The 21,510-nt window shown below is 46.2% G+C and overlaps 1 protein-coding gene across 3 annotated transcripts in view; it reads left to right on the forward strand.

The window, feature by feature from the left end:
* Window positions 1-21,510, forward strand: part of MID2 (midline 2) — a 329,458-nt gene that overhangs the window by 217,508 nt on the left and 90,440 nt on the right. For all 3 annotated transcript variants that reach the window (XM_037908993.2, XM_037908991.2, XM_037908992.2), the window contains one exon: window positions 14,119-14,226. In XM_037908993.2, the coding sequence (XP_037764921.1) occupies window positions 14,119-14,226 (108 nt within the window). The remainder of the gene's footprint in view (window positions 1-14,118; window positions 14,227-21,510) is intronic.

Genomic DNA, 21,510 nt, shown 5'->3' on the forward strand with positions numbered 1-21,510 from the left:
TGTTTGTTCCAGGCTACGGTACTCTTCTACTTTCAAATATGAATGACACCAGGTCAGACTGCTGATTGTCAAGGTCACAGAATACAGATGTTTCCAAGAAATAAGCAGTAGGACGAGGTGGACTATCTTCTCCCACTCTGCATTCTCTAAACATATTGGTTTTTTTCCCATCGTCCCTAAATTGGTTCCTTCCTCTTTTCTCCCTCCCCTCCAAAAACATGATTATGAAACTGCACCCTCCCTGCTGTCAGAAACCAAGATTAGGATTTCCATTGGCTGAATCCTGTAGCCAAACCAGCTGCAGTTTTCACAGGCAGGCCAGCAGCAACTGGAAAATGTTTTGTATTGAGGATTACAGGAAAGAATCAGAGGAAAACAGAAGATCACCTTTAATCCCACTGAAGAAAGGGACTGATCTGACCTTGCTCTCTGACCACTTGATCTATAAAATTCTTTGTCTTGCTGATTAGCAGTCAGGCCTCCTTTGTTTGCATTTCCAGGGGAAGCCTTTGTAGAATGCACACCCAATAGAAAGTGTATGCCAACTGATTAATACTTACTCTTGGCTATTACTGCATGGACCAGGAGTTCATAAATATGGAGCCCTTGCAAATAACAACTGAAGGGAAGAAAGTGGTTAATACCTTATTGTTCTTTCAAAGTGCATAACAATTAATAGTAAATTAGTCTGATGTTTTGTTTGCTGAGGTGATTCATGGAGAGAGGCCATTGCAATTAGTTTCTTCCTAATGGGCTATTGATTTTCAGTTACTAAATTAAGCAGCAGTTCTTCAAACAAGCTCCTTTAAAAAGAATAAAGACATTGATCTACTGAAGGGATCTCGGAAATGGATTTAGGTTATTTTTGTCGATACTTCAGCAAATTTGTCATGAAGGTTATTTATCTAGTTGAGTTACATTTCCCCAGGCTGAGACACCTCACACCTGCAGTAGATAGAATGCTCCTACTACTCAGCCTCGCTATAGCTTTCAATGCAGCTGCTGACCACAAGCTGCTCAGGGACTAGCTGCAGCCACGGATGACACAGAACTATAGTGGCTCCAATCATCCCTCTCCAACAGGACCCAGAGAGTGGTGATGGGTAACTGCTTCTCATCTAGAGTCCCACAAGGACCCCGCTGCCCTCCCTCTGCCTGAGAGCACTGGGAGAAGTGTTGAGGCTCCCCGACCAGCCAGCTCTGAAACTCTGCAGGTTTTGGCTAATCATGTCCCTGTTCTTTAACCAGCTCCACTCTTAATCCAGGAAGGGGAGACAAGAAGCAAATCTAGTCAGGCCCTCCCCATGCAGAGGTAATTTACCTGTGACAACTGCAATGGACATTGAGAAAGTCCTGAGTGAGAGAGTGAGCAATCTATGTGAACTTGCTTTTGAACGATGCTTTGAGCTTTGTTCCTGCTCCACTTTCACAGAGATTCAATTCCAGTGGCTTTGTGCCTTGGCACCTGTATCTCAGAGAAATGACCTGGCAGTAATCCAAGACATGCAGCTGTCCCTGTTGCCTCCCTATGGCTGGCTGAGGATAGTCTCCACAAGGGAAGGTTTTTCTTCTAATGAGCATCGTTCTAGCCATGTTCCCAGGGCTCCTTCTCTCCCTCCTGCCTGTGCCCCTCACTGTGGCTCATGACAGAGAGCATTAATAAGGGGGAATGAAGCGTGAATGGAGTTTTGCAAGCAGAATATTCAGAGCAAGAGCTGTAACCTCACCAGGCAAAATGAAAGTGACTAACATTCAAAGTTTTTATAGGTCAGGGTATGACTCAAAGGCCCTGCCAGGGATGGAAGATGGACACATCTGGATATGTCAGTGTCTTCCGTTTGTGAAAGGTGGTCATCTAGGGGAATTTTATAGAGAGCTGCTGGTAGGCTCTGTATGTTCAGCTTTCTGAACTGTGCAATGAGTAAATGACAAGATTTTTTGACCTTATGTTAGATCCCCAAGTGAGATCTGCTCCTGCATTAGCTATTGCTCACAATTTATAGGTTGCCTGTAAGGTCATCTGCATCAGTCCCATCTGTGAAAGGCTGGCTTCCAATCCTAAAGCTGAGCGGACTATGTGGCTGATCCTGATCCAGTAGCAGGGAGTAGATGTAGATTTAAATATTAGAGACGTTTTAAACAAAAGACCGTCCTGCAGGGAAATGAAGGTACGTAAATCCAGGTCTTGGCCAGTGCAGAGAGCAAAGGAGGGGGCTGTGTGTGAGAGAAATTTGTTGGACAGGAGAATAGGGGAGTGAAAGTTCACTTCTAGTGAGGACTCTGACTTGTGTTTTTATTTTTATGTTGGGAAGAGGTGCTAGGTATTTCTCTGTCAAACAGGTCAGCAGTGTTCAATGCCTTTTCTATTCAGATGGACTACAGAGCCTAGATACACAACTCAACAGAATCTTTGAATTCTTTGAAATATACACCCTTGGATTCAAACTTACAACACATCCTGTCACTCTTACATAATCTGTTCCACAGGTTCCCGGTCTGCCTGAAAGCAGGATTCCCACTCTAAAGCCCTTTTCAAGGAAAACTGTATATATATATCCCCCATGCTCTTCTGAATGGGTGAGATACTTTGTCAGCCCTGCCCATGGCTTTAAGTTCACCTCTGGGATCTATAACAAATTTATCTGTGATAAATTAAGTGGTTTGATATTTCTTTAGATCCTGGAAGTCTAGTCTGTAGTTTTCTGCTTCATTTGGAAGTTTTAAGCTTTGTAAATCATTTCTCATAAAATCACAGTTGAAATAAATTTCTCTTTCTTAACAAACTATGCCTCCCTAGCCACCAGAGGCAACATTTGAGAAAGAACATTCAAACATGGAGCAGAAAACATCTTTGCTATTCTAGATTTACCCTTTGGGCTTGGGTTCAAGGGATTCTACCTTACAAAGTCTTCCTTGCCATTGTATAACTAGGCACCAGTGACCCCTAATTATATTGTTCAGTCTCTTGTTCATCTTCATTCCTAAAGCCTACCCAGAAAGCTGTGTTACTAGAGTGGTAAGATAGCCCAGTTAAGTATTAAAAAGTCAGGAAATAACATTAGTGCTGAACATGCAACCTTAATTCTGCCCCTAGTGTATATAATGTTATGATCCCATATTATGTCTGTATACGCCAAGCAAACAGCATTAGTCTGAGTAATTTATCTGAAAAGTGTACTGTAAACCAACCGTACTCCATGTGCTACAGGATGAGGATAACCATGCAGAAGAATCGTGAAAAATTGCTAGGTCACAGGTAGTTTTACAGTTAACTGCCTCAGCCTCCGGATTACACTGGAGAGATGTTGAGCTGCTGCTTAGGGCTTGTCTACACTTAAAAGCAACGGTGGCACAGCGCTGTCTACACTGGGATTTAGGTCTCTTCCATTGACCTAGCACTGTCTACATGGGGATTTAAGTCAGATTAAGTACGTTTCTCTGGTGTGGATTTTTCACACCCCTGAGTAATAAAACTCGGTCAACGTAATTTTCTAGAGTAGACCAGCACCTAGTAGGAGAATGTATAGTACACTGGTGTTGCCAAAATGATTAAAATACAGGTCTGAAGCTTGGTTTACACCTCAAACATATGTCGACCTACCTATGTTACTCACACGCCTGAGAAACGTAGTTAAGCCCCAATGTAAACACTTGTAGGTTGATGGAAGAATTCATCCTTCTACCTACCACTTCTCAAGGAGATGGATTCACTACACTGACAGAAAAACCTTTCGCATTGCTGTAGCAAGTGTCTACACTACAGCAGCATAGTTTTGCTGCTGTAGCACTTATAGTGTAGACATGTCCTCAGAGAGAAGAACGTTTCTCTGTAAAGCGTCTGTCAGTCAAGATACCTGACTCACTGTGGCCATGCAGTTGGTGCAGGAGGAAATATTCCAAAATGTGACACCTGTGCATGTAGAAAGACACACACATGTTTTTAACGGGATATCAGGGAGCAACATGGCCGCTAACTCTGCCTGGCTCCCTTGTGCATAGCGTAGTCTTATGCTTGGCTGCTATTCCTGTAACTGGGTCACAACACTGTTTACAGTATCTGGGGCACTGGGGTGGCTAGTCGCCCCAACAATCTATTCAGTAGGAGATCCCAGAATAATTTGACCCAAGTGTTGCTGGGGCTGTTCTGTGTACATGTCCTCTGGGCGCATAGCCTCCTGAAGCATTCTAGGAGAGTTATTGAGATCTCCCAGAATGCACTGGTACAGGCAAGATTAGGTGCCGTGGCAGTTGCAGATACGCAAATGTGGCTGACATGTGGGTGTGTAGTGCAAGAAGCCTCTTGTCTGAATACAGTTCAGTGAACCAATGTGTCTCGTAGCCAGGTAAAATGGGAGTGGCACAAAGCGATTGCAAAAACATAGTAGCACTTGTAGTGTGAACAGGCCTGAGCTACCTGTCTATGAATGACTGCATAGCAGATCCTTCCTTAAACTGCCTGTTACAAATACAACCCAAAAAACCCCAAACCAAACAAAAAACTACTCTGCATGCACAGAACACGATTTTCAAAGGCTCAGATCTGGAACTAATCCAAACCAGTTTACTCCACAAGCCAAGCTGCTGCTCCTCAGTGAGAGTCAGTTCCAGGCTAACAGTCAGCGATCATTCCCCACTTTTTTTGAGTGTTCTGCTTCTCCATGATAGGTCACAGCTGCCCCCACTGCCACAACTGATATATTTGTGGTGTTGGTTCCATTCACCTTATGCTCAAAAAAGGTTGAACTGTTTTTGCTCAAATGAGAAAGAAAGTATTCACTCTTGGCTTCTGGACAGAGACCAAACCTGCAAAATTTCAACCCAAAATGTGAAAGCTTCAGAAATTAGATTGGAAACGGTTATGCAGCCTTGCTTGTAGGGGTTGCTGGTGCCCATGCTCTAACAGAGTCAGATCTTTTTACTCATTTAATCTCCCAAAACGTAAACGTGGCGGAACTGCAGATTTTTGCCAATGTTGAGATTTCTGATTTAGAATTGATTTAACTTGGAGCGCTGAATTTTCCATGATATTTAAGATTGCAGGGATAGTGTGATTTGAGTTGCTTGTTATGGATTGTCTCCATGGTCAGCAGTAATTTATGCAGCCCGTCACCTGATATGTCCTTTTTGCTTGTGATAGTGATCACTAAGCGTTCTAAAGCCAGTGCAAATAGCAATGCTGATAAAGGGCATCCCAGTTTAGTGCTTCTGAGAAACAAGGAAGGTGCTCACAAACTATTCCTCCATACCATTGCCTCAAGCGGTGAATAAATCTCTGTAATCACATGCTGTGTCAAAACTATTTAGGGCATGTTAAAGACTCCATTATTCACCTCTGTCAAAAACATATGATGCCTGGAATGACATTGGGTCTAAATTGTCTTTAGATTCCTCTATAATGTCCAATAGGTTACAGAGATTATCTGCTGTTTGTCTCTTTGGAATTAAATCCACCAGATCTTCATTAATTGTTTCCCCTTTCACTCTGTTTAATCTGCTGGTCAGGATTTTAGTAAACCGCTTCTAATCTGTATTTAACAGAGGCTGGTCTATAGCTGCTCTGCTGCTTCAGATCTTTTTGCAGTTTCAAAAACAGGGGGATCCATTTTATTCATGGCAACTGGTAGAGTGTTTATTTTATTATAGAAGGAACCCGATTTCTCGCTATAGTTTGTCTGACTCCCCTGGTATGCCACCCCTTCCTAGAGAGCGATCCATTGTAACCCTTTCATGGCCTCTCACTTTCACTGTAGTGGGGTATCTTCTTCCTGCTGCTTCTTTCCTAGTTCAGATATTGCAGGTATTTGAAGCTTGGGGGGAGAAAAGGGTCCAGCAGGGATTAATTAGCCTGAGTTAAATGAAATGCATTATAGAGACTTCTCTCTCCTACATTCATTCCACTTCATCACAGGGGTGCCGGAACAGGGGGGCCAGGGGCTATGGGCCATGCCCCCCGCTTTTTATTGGCTGTAAGGGCGAGCAACAGGGAAGGGGGTGGAGCGGAGTGAGTGGGGGAAGGGGTGGAGCGGGGTCTCGGGGAGAAGGGGTGGTGCGAGGGTGGAGTCTCGAGCGGCAGTGCGGCGTGGGGAGGTATGGAGGCAGGATTCAGTCGCCTGTGGCCCTTCCACTTTTAGGGCACTTGTGCTGCTCCTGTTTCATTATGAATAGTAGGGAGAGCCCTAGAACTGGCTGGTTTCTCAAGCTCACTGACCAAAAACCCTGTTACTAGGATCCTGATTATCTAGTCTGTGTTTGAATGGCCCATAGTCACACATACCAGTAAACAGTGTGTGTGCACTTCATATTTTGCCTTGACTAGATTAGATTCTGCAGGATCCACTTGGTAAGTGGCTCTGAAACATGCACTGTGATTCATAGATCCCAAGGCCTGAAGGGCCCACTGTGATCATCCAGTCTAGCCCCCTGTATCCCACAGGCCAGAGATCTGCCCCACTATAATTTCAAGGGCAGAACTTTTTGAAAAACATCCACTCTTGCTTTTAAAATTGTCACTGATGGAGACTCCACCACAAGGTGCTGACCTTTCCATTAGCTTGTTTCTAGTCTGAAACTCTCCCTCCAGTGTGCCACCTGTCTCCAGTACGGCTCCACACAGGTTTACCAACCCTTCCCATAACATTCCTTTTTCTGTTCCCCTGGCAGAAGGCTGCTGTTGTAGCGCCATGGTGTAGACACGTCCTACATCAAGAGAAGGGATTTTTCTGTCGATGTAGGTAATCCACATCCCCGAGCAGCAGTAGTTAGGTCGATGAAAGAATTCTTCGCTCAACCTACACCAGGGGTTAGGTTGGATTAACTATGGCGCCCGGCGCAATGATCTAAATTTTAAGTGTAGACCAGGGCGGTGAGGCTGGGAAGATGGGAACGTCAGTAAAGGGCCCAGAAGCTAAAAGGATCTTGCTGTGAAACTGAAGCTTTTTGTGGTGGCTCATCCCAGAGCTTCATTCAGTGCTGGCGCACTTGGGGCACAGGATCTCCACTACTGGGAAGTGTGGGAGTGTCCATTGTAACACAGTGAGGAGTGGGAGGCTGGAGAGACCAAGCACATGCCTTTAAAAAGTATGGCCATGCTTCCCCTAGCGTGAAGCTAAATCAAAGGGGCTCGTGGGGCTAGTGCCCCACTTCTGGAACTACACTGAATTCTAGGGGACAGATGGCCATTTGACTGTCTGGTGGAGAAAGTGTAAGGGCACAGAGACTTACGGTCAGGACACTTTCCAGGTCAGGTCTTGATATCCTAGCTAGAGCTGAGCAAAATTTTTGGGACAAACCATTTTTTCTCTAAAAAATGCAGATTCGGGTTGACAGAAACATTTTACAAATTCACCTCAAATTCACCAGATTGTTTTGGCCGGGGGGAAAAAACAAACAAAGAAATCTGAAGGGAAAAAAAAGTGGAAATGTTTCATTTTCATAGAATCATAGAACTGGAAGGGACCTCGAGATGTCACCTAGTCCAGTCCTCTACATTCAAGGCAGGACCAAATATTCTCTAGACCTGGGATCTCAAACTCAAATCACCACAAGAGCCACATGAGGACTAGTACATTGGCCCAAGGGCTGCATCACTGAAACCTTTTCACACAACGATACAAAAGTATAGTAAAAAATGAAGACTAATATAGTATGCTATTAAAAGTCAATGTATTAACTTTTTAAAAACCGTAATGCAAAGATGTGTTTTGATAAAATATAAACACTCAGTAATGCACCTCACTCAAACGACAAAACACGCATTTACTTTTAGAATTACTTTGACTAATATTTAGCTTGTGATCCACTATGATCCCCAGATCCCTTTCCGCAGTACTCCTTCCTAGGCAGTCATTTCCCATTTTGTATGTGTGCAACTGATTGTTCTCTCTTAAGTGGAGTACTTTGCCTTTGTGCTTATTGAATTTCATCCTATGTACTTCAGACCATTTCTCCAGTTTGTCCAGATCATTTTGAATTTTAATCCTATCCTCCAAAGCACTTGCAATGTCTCCTAGCTTGGTATCGTCCACAAACTTTATAAGTGTACTGTCTATGCCATTATCTAAATCACTGATAAAGATATTGAACAGAACCAGACCCAGAACCAATCCCTGCAGGACCCACTCGTTATGCCCTTCCATCATGACTGTGAACCACTGATAACTACTCTCTGGGAATGATTTTCCAACCAGTTATGCACCCACCTTATAGTAGCTCCATCTAGGTTGTATTTCCCTAGTTTGTTTATGAGAAGGTCATGCAAGACCATATCGAAAGCCTTACTAAAGTCAAGATATACCACATCTACCAGTTCCCCCCCTAGCCATACCACATCTACCAGTTCCCCCCCTAGCCACAAGGCTTGTTACCCTTGGTTGGTTTGACACGATTTATTCTTGACAAATCCATGCTGACTGTTATTTATCACCTTATTTTCTTCTAGGTGTTTGCAAATTGATTGCTTAATTATTTACTCCATGATTTTTTCGGGTACTAAAGTTAAGCTGACTGGTCTGTAATTCCCCGGGTTGTCCTTATTTCCCTTTTTATAGATGGGCACTAGATTTGCCCTTTTCCAGTCTTCTGGAATGTCTCCCATCTTCCAAGACTTTTCAAAGAGAATTGCTAATGGCTCCTTGAGTATTCTAGGATGCAGTTCATCAGGCCCTAGTAATGTGAAGACATCTAACTTGTCTAAGTAATTTTTGACTTGTTCTTTCCCTATTTTAGACTCTGATCCTACCTCATTTTCACTGGCATTCACTATGTTAGATATCCAGTCGCCACCAACCTTCTTGGTGAAAACCGAAACAAAGAAGTCATTAAGCACCTCTGCCATATCCATATTTTCTGTTATTGTCTTTCCCCCCTCATTGAGTAACGGGCCTATTCTGTCCTTGGTCTTCCTCTTGCTTCTAATGTATTTGTAGAATGTTTTTTGTTACCTTTTGTGTCCCTAGCTAGTTTGATCTCCTTTTATGTCTTGGCTTTTCTAATTTTGTCCCTACATACTTGTGTTATTTGTTTATATTCATCCTTTGTAATTTGACCGAGTTTCCGCTTTTTGTAGGACTCTTTTTTGAGTTTTAGATCAGTGCAGATCTCCCAGTTAAGCCAGGGTGGTCTCTTGCCATACTTCCTATCTTTCCTATGCAGTGGGATAGGTTGCTCTTGTGCCCTTAATAATGTCTCTTTGAAAAACTGCCAGCTGTCTTCAATTGTTTTTCCCCTTAGACTTGCTTCCCATGGGATTTTACCTACCAACTCCCTGAGTTTGCTAAAGTCTGCCTTCTTGAAATATATTGTCTTTATTCTGCTGTTCTCCCTCCTACCATTCCTTAGAATCATGAACTCTACCATTTCATGATCACTTTCACCCAAGTTGTCTTCCACTTTCAAATTCTCAGCCAGTTCCTCCCTATTTGTCAAAATCAAATCTAGAACAGCTCCCCCGCTCGTAGCTTTTTCCACCTTCTGAAATAAAAAATTGTCTCCAATGCATTCCAAGAACGTGTTGGATAATCTGTGTCCTGCTGTGTTATTTTCCCAAGAGATGTCTGGGTAGTTGAAGTCCCCCATCACCACCAAGTCCTGTGCTTTGAATGATTTTGTTAGTTGTTTAAAAAAAAAGTCTCATCCACCTCTTCTTCCTGGTCAGGTGGTCTGTAGTAGACCCCCTACCATGACATCACCCTTGTTTTTTACCCCTTTTATTCTTACCCAGAGACTTTCAACAACTGTCTCTTATTTCTATCTCAGCCTCAGTCCAAGTGTCTACATTTTTAATATATAAGGCAACACCTCCTCCCTTTTTTCCCTGCCTGTCCTTCCTGAGCAAGCTGTACCCTTCTATACAGGAACTCCTCACTTAAAGTCGTCCCTGTTACCGTTGTTTTGTTGTTACGTTGCTGATCAATTAGGGAACATGCTCCTTTAAAGTTGTGCAGTGCTCCCTTATAACGTGGTTTGGCAGCCGCCTGCTTTGTCCACTGCTTGCCGGAAGAGCAGTCTGATGGAGCGAGCTGGTGGGGGCTTGGAACCAGGGTCGACTGGCAGCCCCCCATCAGCTTCCTGTTTCCCTAAGTTCCCTGTGTGGCAGCCACCCAGCAGACTATCAACTGACGGCGGATCAGCTGTCCCTCCCCCCACTGCCGTGTGCTGCTCCCGCCCTCTGCCTTGGAGCTGCTCCCCGAGCCACCTGCTTGCTGTGCGGGGGGGAGGAATGAGCGGGGCTAATATCAGGGTGTCCCCCTGCTCCTGCCACCCGCTTACCCCTTCTCCATAGAGCCGGGGGGGGGGGGGGACACGACAGGGCTCAGGACGGAGGGAGCTTGCAGGCCACAGCTGTTGTCTCAACTTCCTGATCTAAAAAGGCAATGTACTTAGAGCAGGGTCAGCACACTTAAAGGGGAAATGCGCATCTCTCTCTCACACACACAGGGTGTGTGTCTCTGTCTCTGTCTGCCATGCTGTCTCCCCTCCGTCCATTTGTGCTGCCTTGCAGAGCATGAGGCTACATTAACAACAATGTGTTAACCTTTGAGGGCTCAGCCAAGTGCTAGGTCATCATTTAGCAGTAAGGCATTCCCTGGGAAATATCCCACCCTCTTCCACCCTCTGACTCCACCACCTCAACCAAGCTTCACAATTATCATTGCTGTGTACAGTATTAAATTGTTTGTTTAAAACTTATACTGTGTATACATATACATAATATAGTCTTTTGTCTGGTGAAAATAATTGCCCTGGAACCTAACCCCTCCCCCCCCCCCCCCCCATTTACATTCATTCTTATGAGGAAATTGTATTCGCTTAACATTGTTTCGCTTAAAGTCGCATTTTTCAGGAATGTAACTATAATGTTAATTGCAGAGTTACTGTACCAATATTCCAGTCATGCATATTATCCCACCAAGTCTCTGTGATGCCAACTATGTCATAGTTGTGTTTATGTACAAGCATTTAGAGTTCCTCCTGCTTATTTCCCATACTTCTTGCATTAGTATACAGACACCTATGATACTGATTTGATTCCCTCCCCCACCCCAGTTCCGTCTTGTCTCTCCCTTATTTCTGCTATAACAGCCCACGCTCCCCCTAAATTCCGATCCTTCTCCCAGGTCTCCATGCTTTTGACTTACCTGTGGGCTTTGGTCACCTGCCCCTGTCAAACCTAGTTTAAAGCCCTCCTCACTAGGTTAGCCAGTCTGTAGCCAAATATGCTCTTCCCCTTCTTTGATGGGTGGACCACATCTCTGTTTAGCAGGCCTTCTTCCTGGAACAGAATCCCGTGGTCAAGGAAGCCGAAGGCCTCCTGGCGACACCATCTTCGCAGCCAGGCATTCACCTCCAGGATGTATCTGTCTCTGCCAAGGCCCCTACCCTTGACTAGAAGGATCGAAGAGAACACCACCTGCGCTCCCAGCTCCCTCACCCTTACTCTAAGCCCTTGTAGTCACTTCTGATCTGCTGAGGGTCATACCTCGCAGTATCATTAGTGCCCACATGGATGAGTCGCATGGGGGCTGGATGATCCTCAACAATCCCTCTGTAACATCTTGGATACAGGCCCCTGGCAGGCAGCGTACCTCCCGGGATGCCATGTCAGGGTGACAGATGGGTGCCTCTGTCCCGCTCAAAAGAGAGTCTCCAACCACCACTACCCTACGTTTCCTCCTGGGAGTGGTGGCTATGATCCTCCCAGCCTTGGGGGTACATGGCTTCTCATCTTCAACCTTTGGGTATGATTCCTCATCACTTGTTGCTAGGGCAGCATAACGGTTCTCCATCACCATGGTGGGTGGGTTGGGAGTAGGGGTGGAGCACTGCCTGCTGCCAGAAGTAACCAGCAGCTGGTGTCCTCCCTGTACCAGAGTCTTATCCTCCTCCCCCGGTGGCATGACAGCAGTCCTCTCTAGCTGGATAGCATCCTCAGCCTTGGATGTCTCCATACAAATACTCTTGAGGAATTCCTCATGGGCAAGGATGCTCCTCTGCCTGGCCACCTCCTCCTGTAGCTCTCCCAGCTGCTTCCTGAGAAATTCCACCAGCAGGTACCTCTCACAATGGATGGTCCCCCCAGCCTGGCTTTCTGTGAGCGGGAAATGCAGGCCACAGTCTCTGCAAATCCACACCAGGATCTGGGTAGAGGCATTAACCGTTTTGAAAGCAGAAGTTTTGATTTTTCAATTCAAACTGAATTTTTGATTTGAAATATACTTCAATGTCATTCCCAAAACATTTACAGGGTAAAAAAATTAGATAATGTAACATTTAGTTTTTGATCAAACAAAATGTTGTTCATTTGACCCAGGGACCTGCTGGCTGCCCCACTGCAAGCTGCATGACTGACCTGGTGGGCTCTGCCCTGTGTCTAGTCGACGATTACCCACGTTAAAGCAAACCCCACCATTCCACTGGGCGTTGGCCCCTGTGTCAGCAGAGTCCGTGGAGAGGGCAATGGCTGAATGTGCCACTGAGACTGCCCTTGTCTCTCTCCTGGAGAGCAGGGCTGAGTCCCGCTGGCTGCTTAGCGTGGGTGAAGCAGGCCTGCTGCTGCCCAGGCTGCACCCGTTCGGTGGCTTAGGGGCTTCCTGCTGAGTACCCTCCATCCTGCTGAAATCTGTCCTCAGCACCTTGGGGTGGATCCCAGAGGCAGTGGCTCTCCAGGGCCTTTTCACCAGCACTCAGGCCATTCAGTGCTTAGGACCAAATTTACAAATCACTGGAGAGAGAAAACAGTGGTAAAACAAGGGAAAATAAGCTGGCCTGTCCCCCAGGAAACAGCAGGCCAGCTTTCCTGTTATTCCTTCATTTAGCTATTTGCATGCAAATCTGCTGCATCTTCTTCTTTAATCCACTGCAATTCCCTTCCCAACTGATCTTAAAAAGGAGATCTGCTGTGTTCCTCATTGCCTGCCTCTGCCCCTCCTCCCTCTGGCCCCACTAGCATGGCTGGCTTCAGATCACATGTGGACAGAAGTGTTTGATAATCCTCCAGCTGCTTCTCAGTGCTGAGGCCTGAGGTGAGCTAGAGCTATACTGCTGACCTTTCTCCACCAACCTGGGGACTTTGGTACTTTGCATCTGGCCCTGCTGCATAAATGCTGCATCATTTTCGCTTCATCTGCGTACAAGAAAGCAATGGATTCTGTCTTGTAGTGTAATGTGGCAAAGCTCCATTCTAGCTGCTGCCTACTATTCCATTAGAAGCCTAAATCACTCCTTGCATTTTATTCTTTCTCCATGCCCTCTGACGGTGACAGCTTAGTGACTGCTCTGTGATCTCACATTGCTTGATAAGGTCACAAACCCTTTTCTTTGTCACAATCAGTTGGAAGGACCCCTTTTGATACATGCTCTTTACAGGCAAGCTGGGACCAAGCATGCTGGGGCATTAAGGAAGGTTGTGGCATCCCCGTCACTGGAGGTTTTAAAGAACAGGTTGGACAAACACCTGTCAGGGATGATCTCGGTTTCCTTGGTTCTGCCTCAGCACAGAAGGCTGCACCAGATGACCTCTCAAGGTCCCCTCCAGCCCTATATTTCTAGGATTCTAACTATTAGGACCCTGCACCTCACTGGCACTAACAAGATTCTAATAGATGAGCTGTCTATGCTGGCCTGTGGCCATTGGTATCCCGAGGAGGGCTCAGATTGTGTCACATGAACTGATGTGGTAACATTTTTGTATTGAAGAACGTGTCTCTTGCTCCCTTCTGGTCATGGCTGGACATCCCAGGGAACGGCTCTTTGCCGCATCATGAGGGGCCCTGTCATTTGACCTAAGGACAGAAGCCCAGGCCCCAGCTCTGAAGAGGTTAATATGTGCCCTTGCTTTGGTGCCTTCCTCCTGCTGCTGAAATGGGAATGAATACAGGACATGGCAGCCTGCTTCTATTTTTGGTACCTGCACAGCAGCAAATGTTAAACGGTATTATGTCCTCGCCACTTCAGTCCCTGACTCCCTGGCAGCTGGCACAGGCCTTGGCTGACAGGAGGGGGCCTGTGGTGGGAAGCTGTTGCTTATCTCTCTGTCAGAGTTGTCAGAGTGGCAGGAGTTGCCAGGCTCTGAGTCAGCGTGTTGCATTCTAACAGCTTGGGGTTTCTGCTGTTTCTGCCTAGGTGAACACAGCCATGCATGAGGCCAAGTTGATGGAGGAGTGTGATGAGCTCATGGAGATCATCCGGCAGCGCAAGCAAGTGATCGCTGTCAAGATCAAGGAGACGAAGGTAAGTGTCGCTCTGATGTGTGTGTTTCTGTGGGCGTACGTGCGTGGCTAGTGATGATGCCACAATTACTTGGGGGAGATGTTGCAGACACCGGTGCTGCTGCTCCTATGACATCCCTGCTGCAGATTTTCAGCTCAGTTTGCCAGCTTGACCAGTCCTCTTGGTTTCATGATACAGCATCCTCTCCAGGACAGCATACTCCCATCAGTGGGGCTGATGTGTTAGCAAACCAAAGCCACAGAGGAAGGAGATGTACCTTGAGTAAGTGGTGTAAGAGTCAGGGAGACCCGCTGGAAAAGATTGGTGTGGCTGGAAATGAGCTTCAAGTCTCAGCATTTCTGAGGTTGTCAATGGAGTGGCCAAGAATTTGCCTACAGAAGGGATAGGATGTGCCAAGGCTGGGTCCTCTAATGCTTTTAAACATAGAGGGCAAGTCAGGGGCTGCTTTTCAGAGATGCTTTGTGTGATGCTGGCAGACCAGGTGCCAGCTCATGCCAAGGTCCCCAGGTCTCAACTGACCACTGATAAACACCTAGCTGGAACCAGTCTGGCTCATCTGGGGGGAAGGGATAGCTCAGTGGTTTGAGCATTAGCCTGCTAAACCCAGGGTTGTGAGTTCAATCCTTGAGGGGGCCATTTAGGGATCTGGGACAAAAATTGGGGATTGGTCCTGCTTTCAGCAGGGGGTTGGACTAGATGACCTCTTGAGGTCCCTTCCAACCCTGATATTCTATGATCTGTGGGTTAGTATAGTTGAAACATTAAAATTATAAAAATATGTTTCGTGTTTAGACTTTATGGAATGCCTGTGAGTTGCTGCCTGCACTAATCTCACTCACAGCATCGGTATCCCACAGTTGAGCATTGGTACTGTAAGCCTCTGTAACTATGTAAATCACTAGACAGGAAAGAGGCATTAAGTAATATGAAGTGCCATTCTGCAACCAGTGGTGTTATGTCCTGCCTGACAGGAAAGGCCCATGGACACCAGAAGGACTATTGTGGCACGTTAAAGAGGACAAAAGACTTTGTTTCTCTGCTCTTCCCCTCCCATGAAGATGAGTCTTGCAAGTGGTTTACTCCCTTTGGCTGAGTTTGCAGCTCAGAGCACATGGGAGGGGGGGAATAAAAACCCATAACAAGATGGAACTGGATCTCTGTGCTGGTTGGACTCGGGGGGCAAAGTGTTCTAGGCGTAAGCAAGGGATCACCAGCTTAGCCTGGGTTAGCCCTAAAAGACATACAGGGCTTGCTTATAAAAGCTTCTGTTACCTTCCAAAATTTAAGATTATAATTATTTTTTGTGCGTGTTGACCTGCTTTAACCTTGTAAATAACTCTTTCGTTTCCTTTTCCTGTTTAATAAATCTGTATGTAGTTTATTAGAGGATTGGTTGCAAGTGTTGTCTTTGGGGTGAGATCTAAAGTGCAATTGACCTGGAGTAAGTGACTGGTCCTTTGGGACTGGGAGTAACCTGAATATTGCTGTGATTTTTTGGGGTAAGGGACCATCTGTCACAAAGTCAGGCTCACCTGGGTGGCGAGATAGATCAGAGTACCCAGGAGGACTGTCTGTGATGCCATGTTAAGGCTGTTCCAGTGCCTGAATTTGCACTTGAACTTGGTGGGTGAAATCTAAGTATAGAACTCGCAACCAATTAGGGGTTGGTGCCCTGCTTCCTAACAGCCTGCACTGAGGTTGGTGCTCATGCTCTTAAGTCACTGGAGGCAGCTTGACATTGGCATAGTTGGCAGGATTCACATACCACAAGTGAATGAAGTTTATAGATCATAACCCCAATGATATTAAGGTTTAACCTCAATAGTGAGAGTTTTACAGGTTATAGAATGGACACAATGAGTGACCACAGTTATGTGATGGTCTTGTAAGAAAAGAACTCAAACAGTTATGTTGGCAGAGGGGACTATAAAAAGAAAGCCCGAGTTCAGGAGCTGAGATCTTTGGCCTTAAGTTCTTACCCCAGGTGCTAGGGGAAGGCAAGGACCCTCCAGCCCCAGACGCAGAAGAGGAGATCACTGCAGGGGAATGGGCCCAGTTGTAGCACCTGAGAGCCCCTGAGGAATGTGAGCATCAGAGACTGACGGCAGAATTATCAATCAGGGAAACCGAGGCAGCCGAGTTGAGAGCCCACCAAAGACACAGGAAAGAAGTAGCAGCAGTCAAAGCCCACAAAGAAACTGAGGAGCGGGCACGCAGGAGTCTGATGGAAGCTCAAACATTTCAGCCCAAATGACTGGAGCAGCAAAAGGAGCCAGTGGGTACACCTGCCTCACCCCCCACAACACAAGGGAGTGGGAGAAGTCTGCCTAATTTATAAAGAAACTGACTGTACAGAAGAGTTCCAGTCCACCTTGGAGAGACTGCCTGGGCTACACAATATCCCAGAAGATAAACAGATGCCTGTTCTCTTAACCAGCTTATCTGAGAAGCCAGACAAGTGATGAATGATCTGGAGGAGGGTAGTGTGAAGGTGAAGAAGAAATGTAAAGAAAATATATTGGCAAGATTACCTCTGAGACCTATGGATTGAAGGCTAGAAACATCAGCCTGTTGGACAATATCACTCATGATGAACATGTGCATAAAATATGTCATTTTAGGAGAAAATGGGTAATGGGGATGGGGACTGAAGGTGAGGATGGAAAACTGTTTGAGCTGATGGCCCAGGAGCAGTTGCCCTGGGTGGTTACAGATGAGGTGAAGGCAGCCATCTGTGACAAAAAGCCAGCCACAGTTTTAGAGGCTGCAGAAATTGCTTATGATGTTGAGTCAAGGGCCCGTGGGGGTGGGGGTGCAAATCCCAGGGGAAGGGAAATCCCCCTGTCACCCAGGGTAAGAGGGAAGTAATGATTGGAAAGAAACCTAACCCCCCACTTAGATAAAACCCCTGAAGGGTACCCAAGTTTTAAAGCCACCTACCAAAAAGGAAGGCAGGTAATCTGACCTCGCTGTGGGGATATAACTATGTAAATCACCAGAAGGGAGAGATGCATTAAGTAATGTGAAGTGCTGCTCTGCAACCGAAGGTGTGACGTCCTGCCCAACAGGAAAATCCAGTTGACACCAGAAAGACTATTGTGGCACGTTAAAGAGGACAAAATACTTTGTTGATCTGTTGCCCGCTCCTTCCCCATGAAGGGAGGGTAGTCATGCATGTTAACGCTGATATAGTGCCTGAGGATTTTACACTTGATAATTGGTTGGGGACATCTAAGTACAGAACTCACAGTCAATTTGGGGGTTTTGCCCTGGTTCTTACCAGCCTGCCCTGAGCCACCTTCATGCAGACAGCTTGACACTTGGTAAAATCCATTTTCCTCATTCAGCTCTGAGAATTGGCAATGAGATTAATAGCAAATGATGCTGTAGCTCAGTGCACAGTGCTCCCTGGAGCCGTAGCTTTGCAGAGCTCTTCCAGGGGGCCGGTACCTGCATTGTCCAGCCACTCTAGAGACACATGCCTTACAACACACAGGGTGCCCAGGCTGTATGTCGTGTTGGTATCATTGTGTTGTGCTTCACAAATTCATGAGATGCCGTTAATTTGTCCTACTCCGGCAGCACTTTTTGGGATAGGCTTTGAATAGTAGCTGTAGCTCAGAGCTGTGAGTTAGATCCCCACAGTGTGGGGGAGTGCAGCAGCTATTCTGTATCAGCTCTTACACAGCCATGGACCAGGATGCTGGTTGCCACGTGCACATGAATGTCTCTCTGCACTTCCTATCAGATAAACCAGAGCCCCGCCGGTGTCTACCATCTCTTCCACTTGTGGTGACATTGCAGTGACACCCGGCAGCCTTTTCAAAACAGAGTAGGGATTATTAGTCAACTTGGATACCGCATCGGGAAGTCCTTAGGGTAGCCAAGAGAAACAAAGGTGAAGATGGAGTTCAGACTGGCCAATATCAGGGTTCTACCCAGCCAAGCTGCTGTAGATTGGTTCTGTCAACCCTCTCTCTGTCTTTGTGTCTCAGTCCCAGTTGAGAGCTCCTGTGTCTCTCCAAGGGCTAGCTCCTAACACAGCCACCTCCCACCTTTTGCTCCATTGTCCTCCTCCTTCCAGGACCTATGCTGAGTTCACATGTTCTGCCTGAGGGAGTTTCCCATTGTTAGGTGTCAGTTGTTCTGCCCTTGGGATCCTGTTGTCTTTCCAGGTCCTCCATTGATATGATCAGCTTCAGCCAGTCCTGAATGACCCACTCCTACCTCCCCAGACAGTTGCATGATCCCGGCACCTCAAGTCTCCTGCTCTGCCCCAGGAGTATTGGTGCGCACTGCCTGGGTAGCAATCCCTAGTCAGGCAAGTCACTGCCATGCATGCTATTCATACAAATATTACAGAAAATTCCTACTCTGGCTCAGCGATAACCTCCATCATTTGGCACCAAATAGCATTCGGAATGTGGCCAGTGCTACACGTTATTTCTTGTTTGTGAGAATCTTCTCCAGTTTTGCTCTTTAGTGCTAATAAACGATGGTCACATAAACACCACCCTATACCGGAAACCTACTGACTGCTATTTCTACCTACATGCCTCCAGCTTTCACCCTGACCACACCACATGATCCATTGTCTACAGCCAAGCTCTGCGATACAACCGTATTTGCTCCAACCCCTCAGACAGAGACAAACACCTACAAGATCTCTATCAAGCATTCTTACAACTACAGTACCCACCTGCGGAAGTGAAGAAACAGACTGATAGAGCTAGAAGAGTTCCCAGAAGTCACCTACTACAGGACAGGTCTAACAAAGAAAATAACAGAACGCCACTAGCCGTCACCTTCAGCTCCCAACTAAAACCCCTCCAACGCATTATTAAGGATCTACAACCTATCCTATGACCCAACACTCTCACAAATCTTGGGAGACAGGCCAGTCCTTGCCTACAGACAGCCCCCCAACCTGAAGCAAATACTCACCAGCAACCACATACCACACAACAGAACCACTAACCCAGGAACCTATCCTTGCAACAAAACCCGTTGCCAACTGTGCCCACATATCTATTCAGGGGACACCATCACAGGGCCTAATAACATCAGCCACACTATCGGAGGCTCGTTCACCTGCACATCCACCAATATGATATATGCCATCATGTGCCAGCAATGCCCCTCTGCCATGTACATTGGTCAAACTGGACAGTCTCTACGTAAAAGAATAAATGGACATAAATCAGATGTCAAGAATTATAACATTCATAAACCAGTCGGAGAACACTTCAATCTCTCGGGTCACGCGATTACAGACATGAAAGTTGCGATATTACAACAAAAAAACTTCAAAACCAGACTCCAACGAGAGACTGTTGAATTGGAATTCATCTGCAAATTGGATACAATTAACTTAGGCTTGAATAGAGACTGGGAGTGGCTAAGTCATTATGCAAGGTAACCTATTTCCCCTTGTTTTTTCCTAACCCCCCCCCTCCCCTCCCCCCCCCCCACCCCCCCCCCCCCCCCCCCCCCCCCGCTCCTCAGACGTTCTTGTTAAACCCTGGATTTGTGCTGGAAATGGCCCACCTTGATTATCATACACATTGTAAGGAGAGTGATCACTTTAGATAAGCTATTACCAACAGGAGAGTGGGGTAGGGGGAGAGAAAACCTTTTGTAGTGGTAAACACCCATTTTTTCATGCTTTGTGTGTATAAAAAGATCTTCTATACTTTCCACAGTATGCATCCGATGAAGTGAGCTGTAGCTCACGAAAGCTTATGCTCAGATAAATTGGTTAGTCTCTAAGGTGCCACAAGTACTCCTTTTCTTTTTGCGAATACAGACTAACACAGCTGTTACTCTGACACCAGTGTAACATTGTGACATCATCACCGGAAGGAGCTGTTATTATCTGTATAGTATGTGAAACGCCTACTCCAAAGGGACTCTCATGGCCTGTCTGTTAATGCACTTTTCGCTCCCCACCTGCTGAAGTTATATGTGAATCTGGGTGCCTCCTCACTGCTCGTATCCCCAGGGTTCAGCTGTCTCAGACAAATTAATGTTTGAAAGGCCACAGATGGTATCTGGCTTGGGGAGGGGAATGGCACAGATTTGAATGATAGATTGTTGTAGTCAGATCCGCCCAGCTAATTTCCTCAGGGGGTTTATAACACTGCTATGTTAATATGATAATGATAATGTTAATGTTGAAGGGCCATCTTAGACCCACACAGCAGATCAGTTAAAAGCTGAAAACTCTGCAATACACTTAACCTTAAGTTTGCTGGGTATTCCAGTGGTTTCTGTATAATAGGGAGATATGTGGTGCTTGAATTAACTCTGACACTAAGACTAGCATGGGTTCATTAATATAACTAGATCATACTATCAGTACTGGTGCTCCAGCCTTTTAGATGTTAAATGGTGCTGCACTTCTGTGACAGTGGCCTCATGGAGTTCCATAGTTGTTGTGTATGAACTGATTTTCTCTCTCAAGTTTGCTCTGGTTGTAAGTAAAAGGATGTTCTCCAACTGCCAGCCCTTCAAACTCACCCTAGCATTTGACAGTCAGCTTGAGCTCTTTCCATCTTGTGCATCATCCCAGAGAATAAAGGGGTCTGAAGGCCCAATTCCAGCCCCAGTGATTGCACAGGTGTGACTGTCCTGCAAGTTATGCTGCTTGAGAGGGTCTGTGTGACAGAGCCCAGCTTGATTTTCAGATCCCAGAGGGAGTTTGCAGGGATGGTACTTGTAAAAGGGGGGGCGGGGTTTCTTTGCAACCTGAGCTAATGTGGAAAGGAAACGAGTGATACCCAGTGGACAGGGAACCTGACGATGCTATTTATAGAGTCACTTTTCAGGGGAGAACCAACGTTTCATGATGAGTCTCCGAGAGGGTGCCTACAGAGGAGCTGGGGTGTAATTCCCAGCTCAGGTAGACATGCATGCATTAGCTGTGCTTGAGGTAGTGCCTAAAAAATAGCAGAGTGGCTGCAGCAGCTTAGGCTAGCCACCCAGACAATCCCTCCTGACCACCCCTCCACACACACACACACACACTGCATACGCACTCAGGTAGCCCATGCCACCGCAGCCGCACTGTTATTTTTAGGTGTTAGCTCAAGCAGCACTAATGTGTGTATGCCTACACGAGCTGTGAACTATACCTCCCAGCTCCAGTGTAGACGCTCCCCTGTTTGTGCCTCTTGTCAGCTGCCAGTGCCATGGACATTCTAACTCACTGCGGCGCAAGGACGGCAGTCACAAATAGCCTGAGCTCCATTGTAGGTTTGATTGTGCACAGCTGAGTGGGAGTCT

This window comes from Chelonia mydas, chromosome 9 (genome assembly GCF_015237465.2).
Source record: "Chelonia mydas isolate rCheMyd1 chromosome 9, rCheMyd1.pri.v2, whole genome shotgun sequence".
Classification (NCBI taxonomy): Eukaryota; Metazoa; Chordata; order Testudines; family Cheloniidae; genus Chelonia; species Chelonia mydas.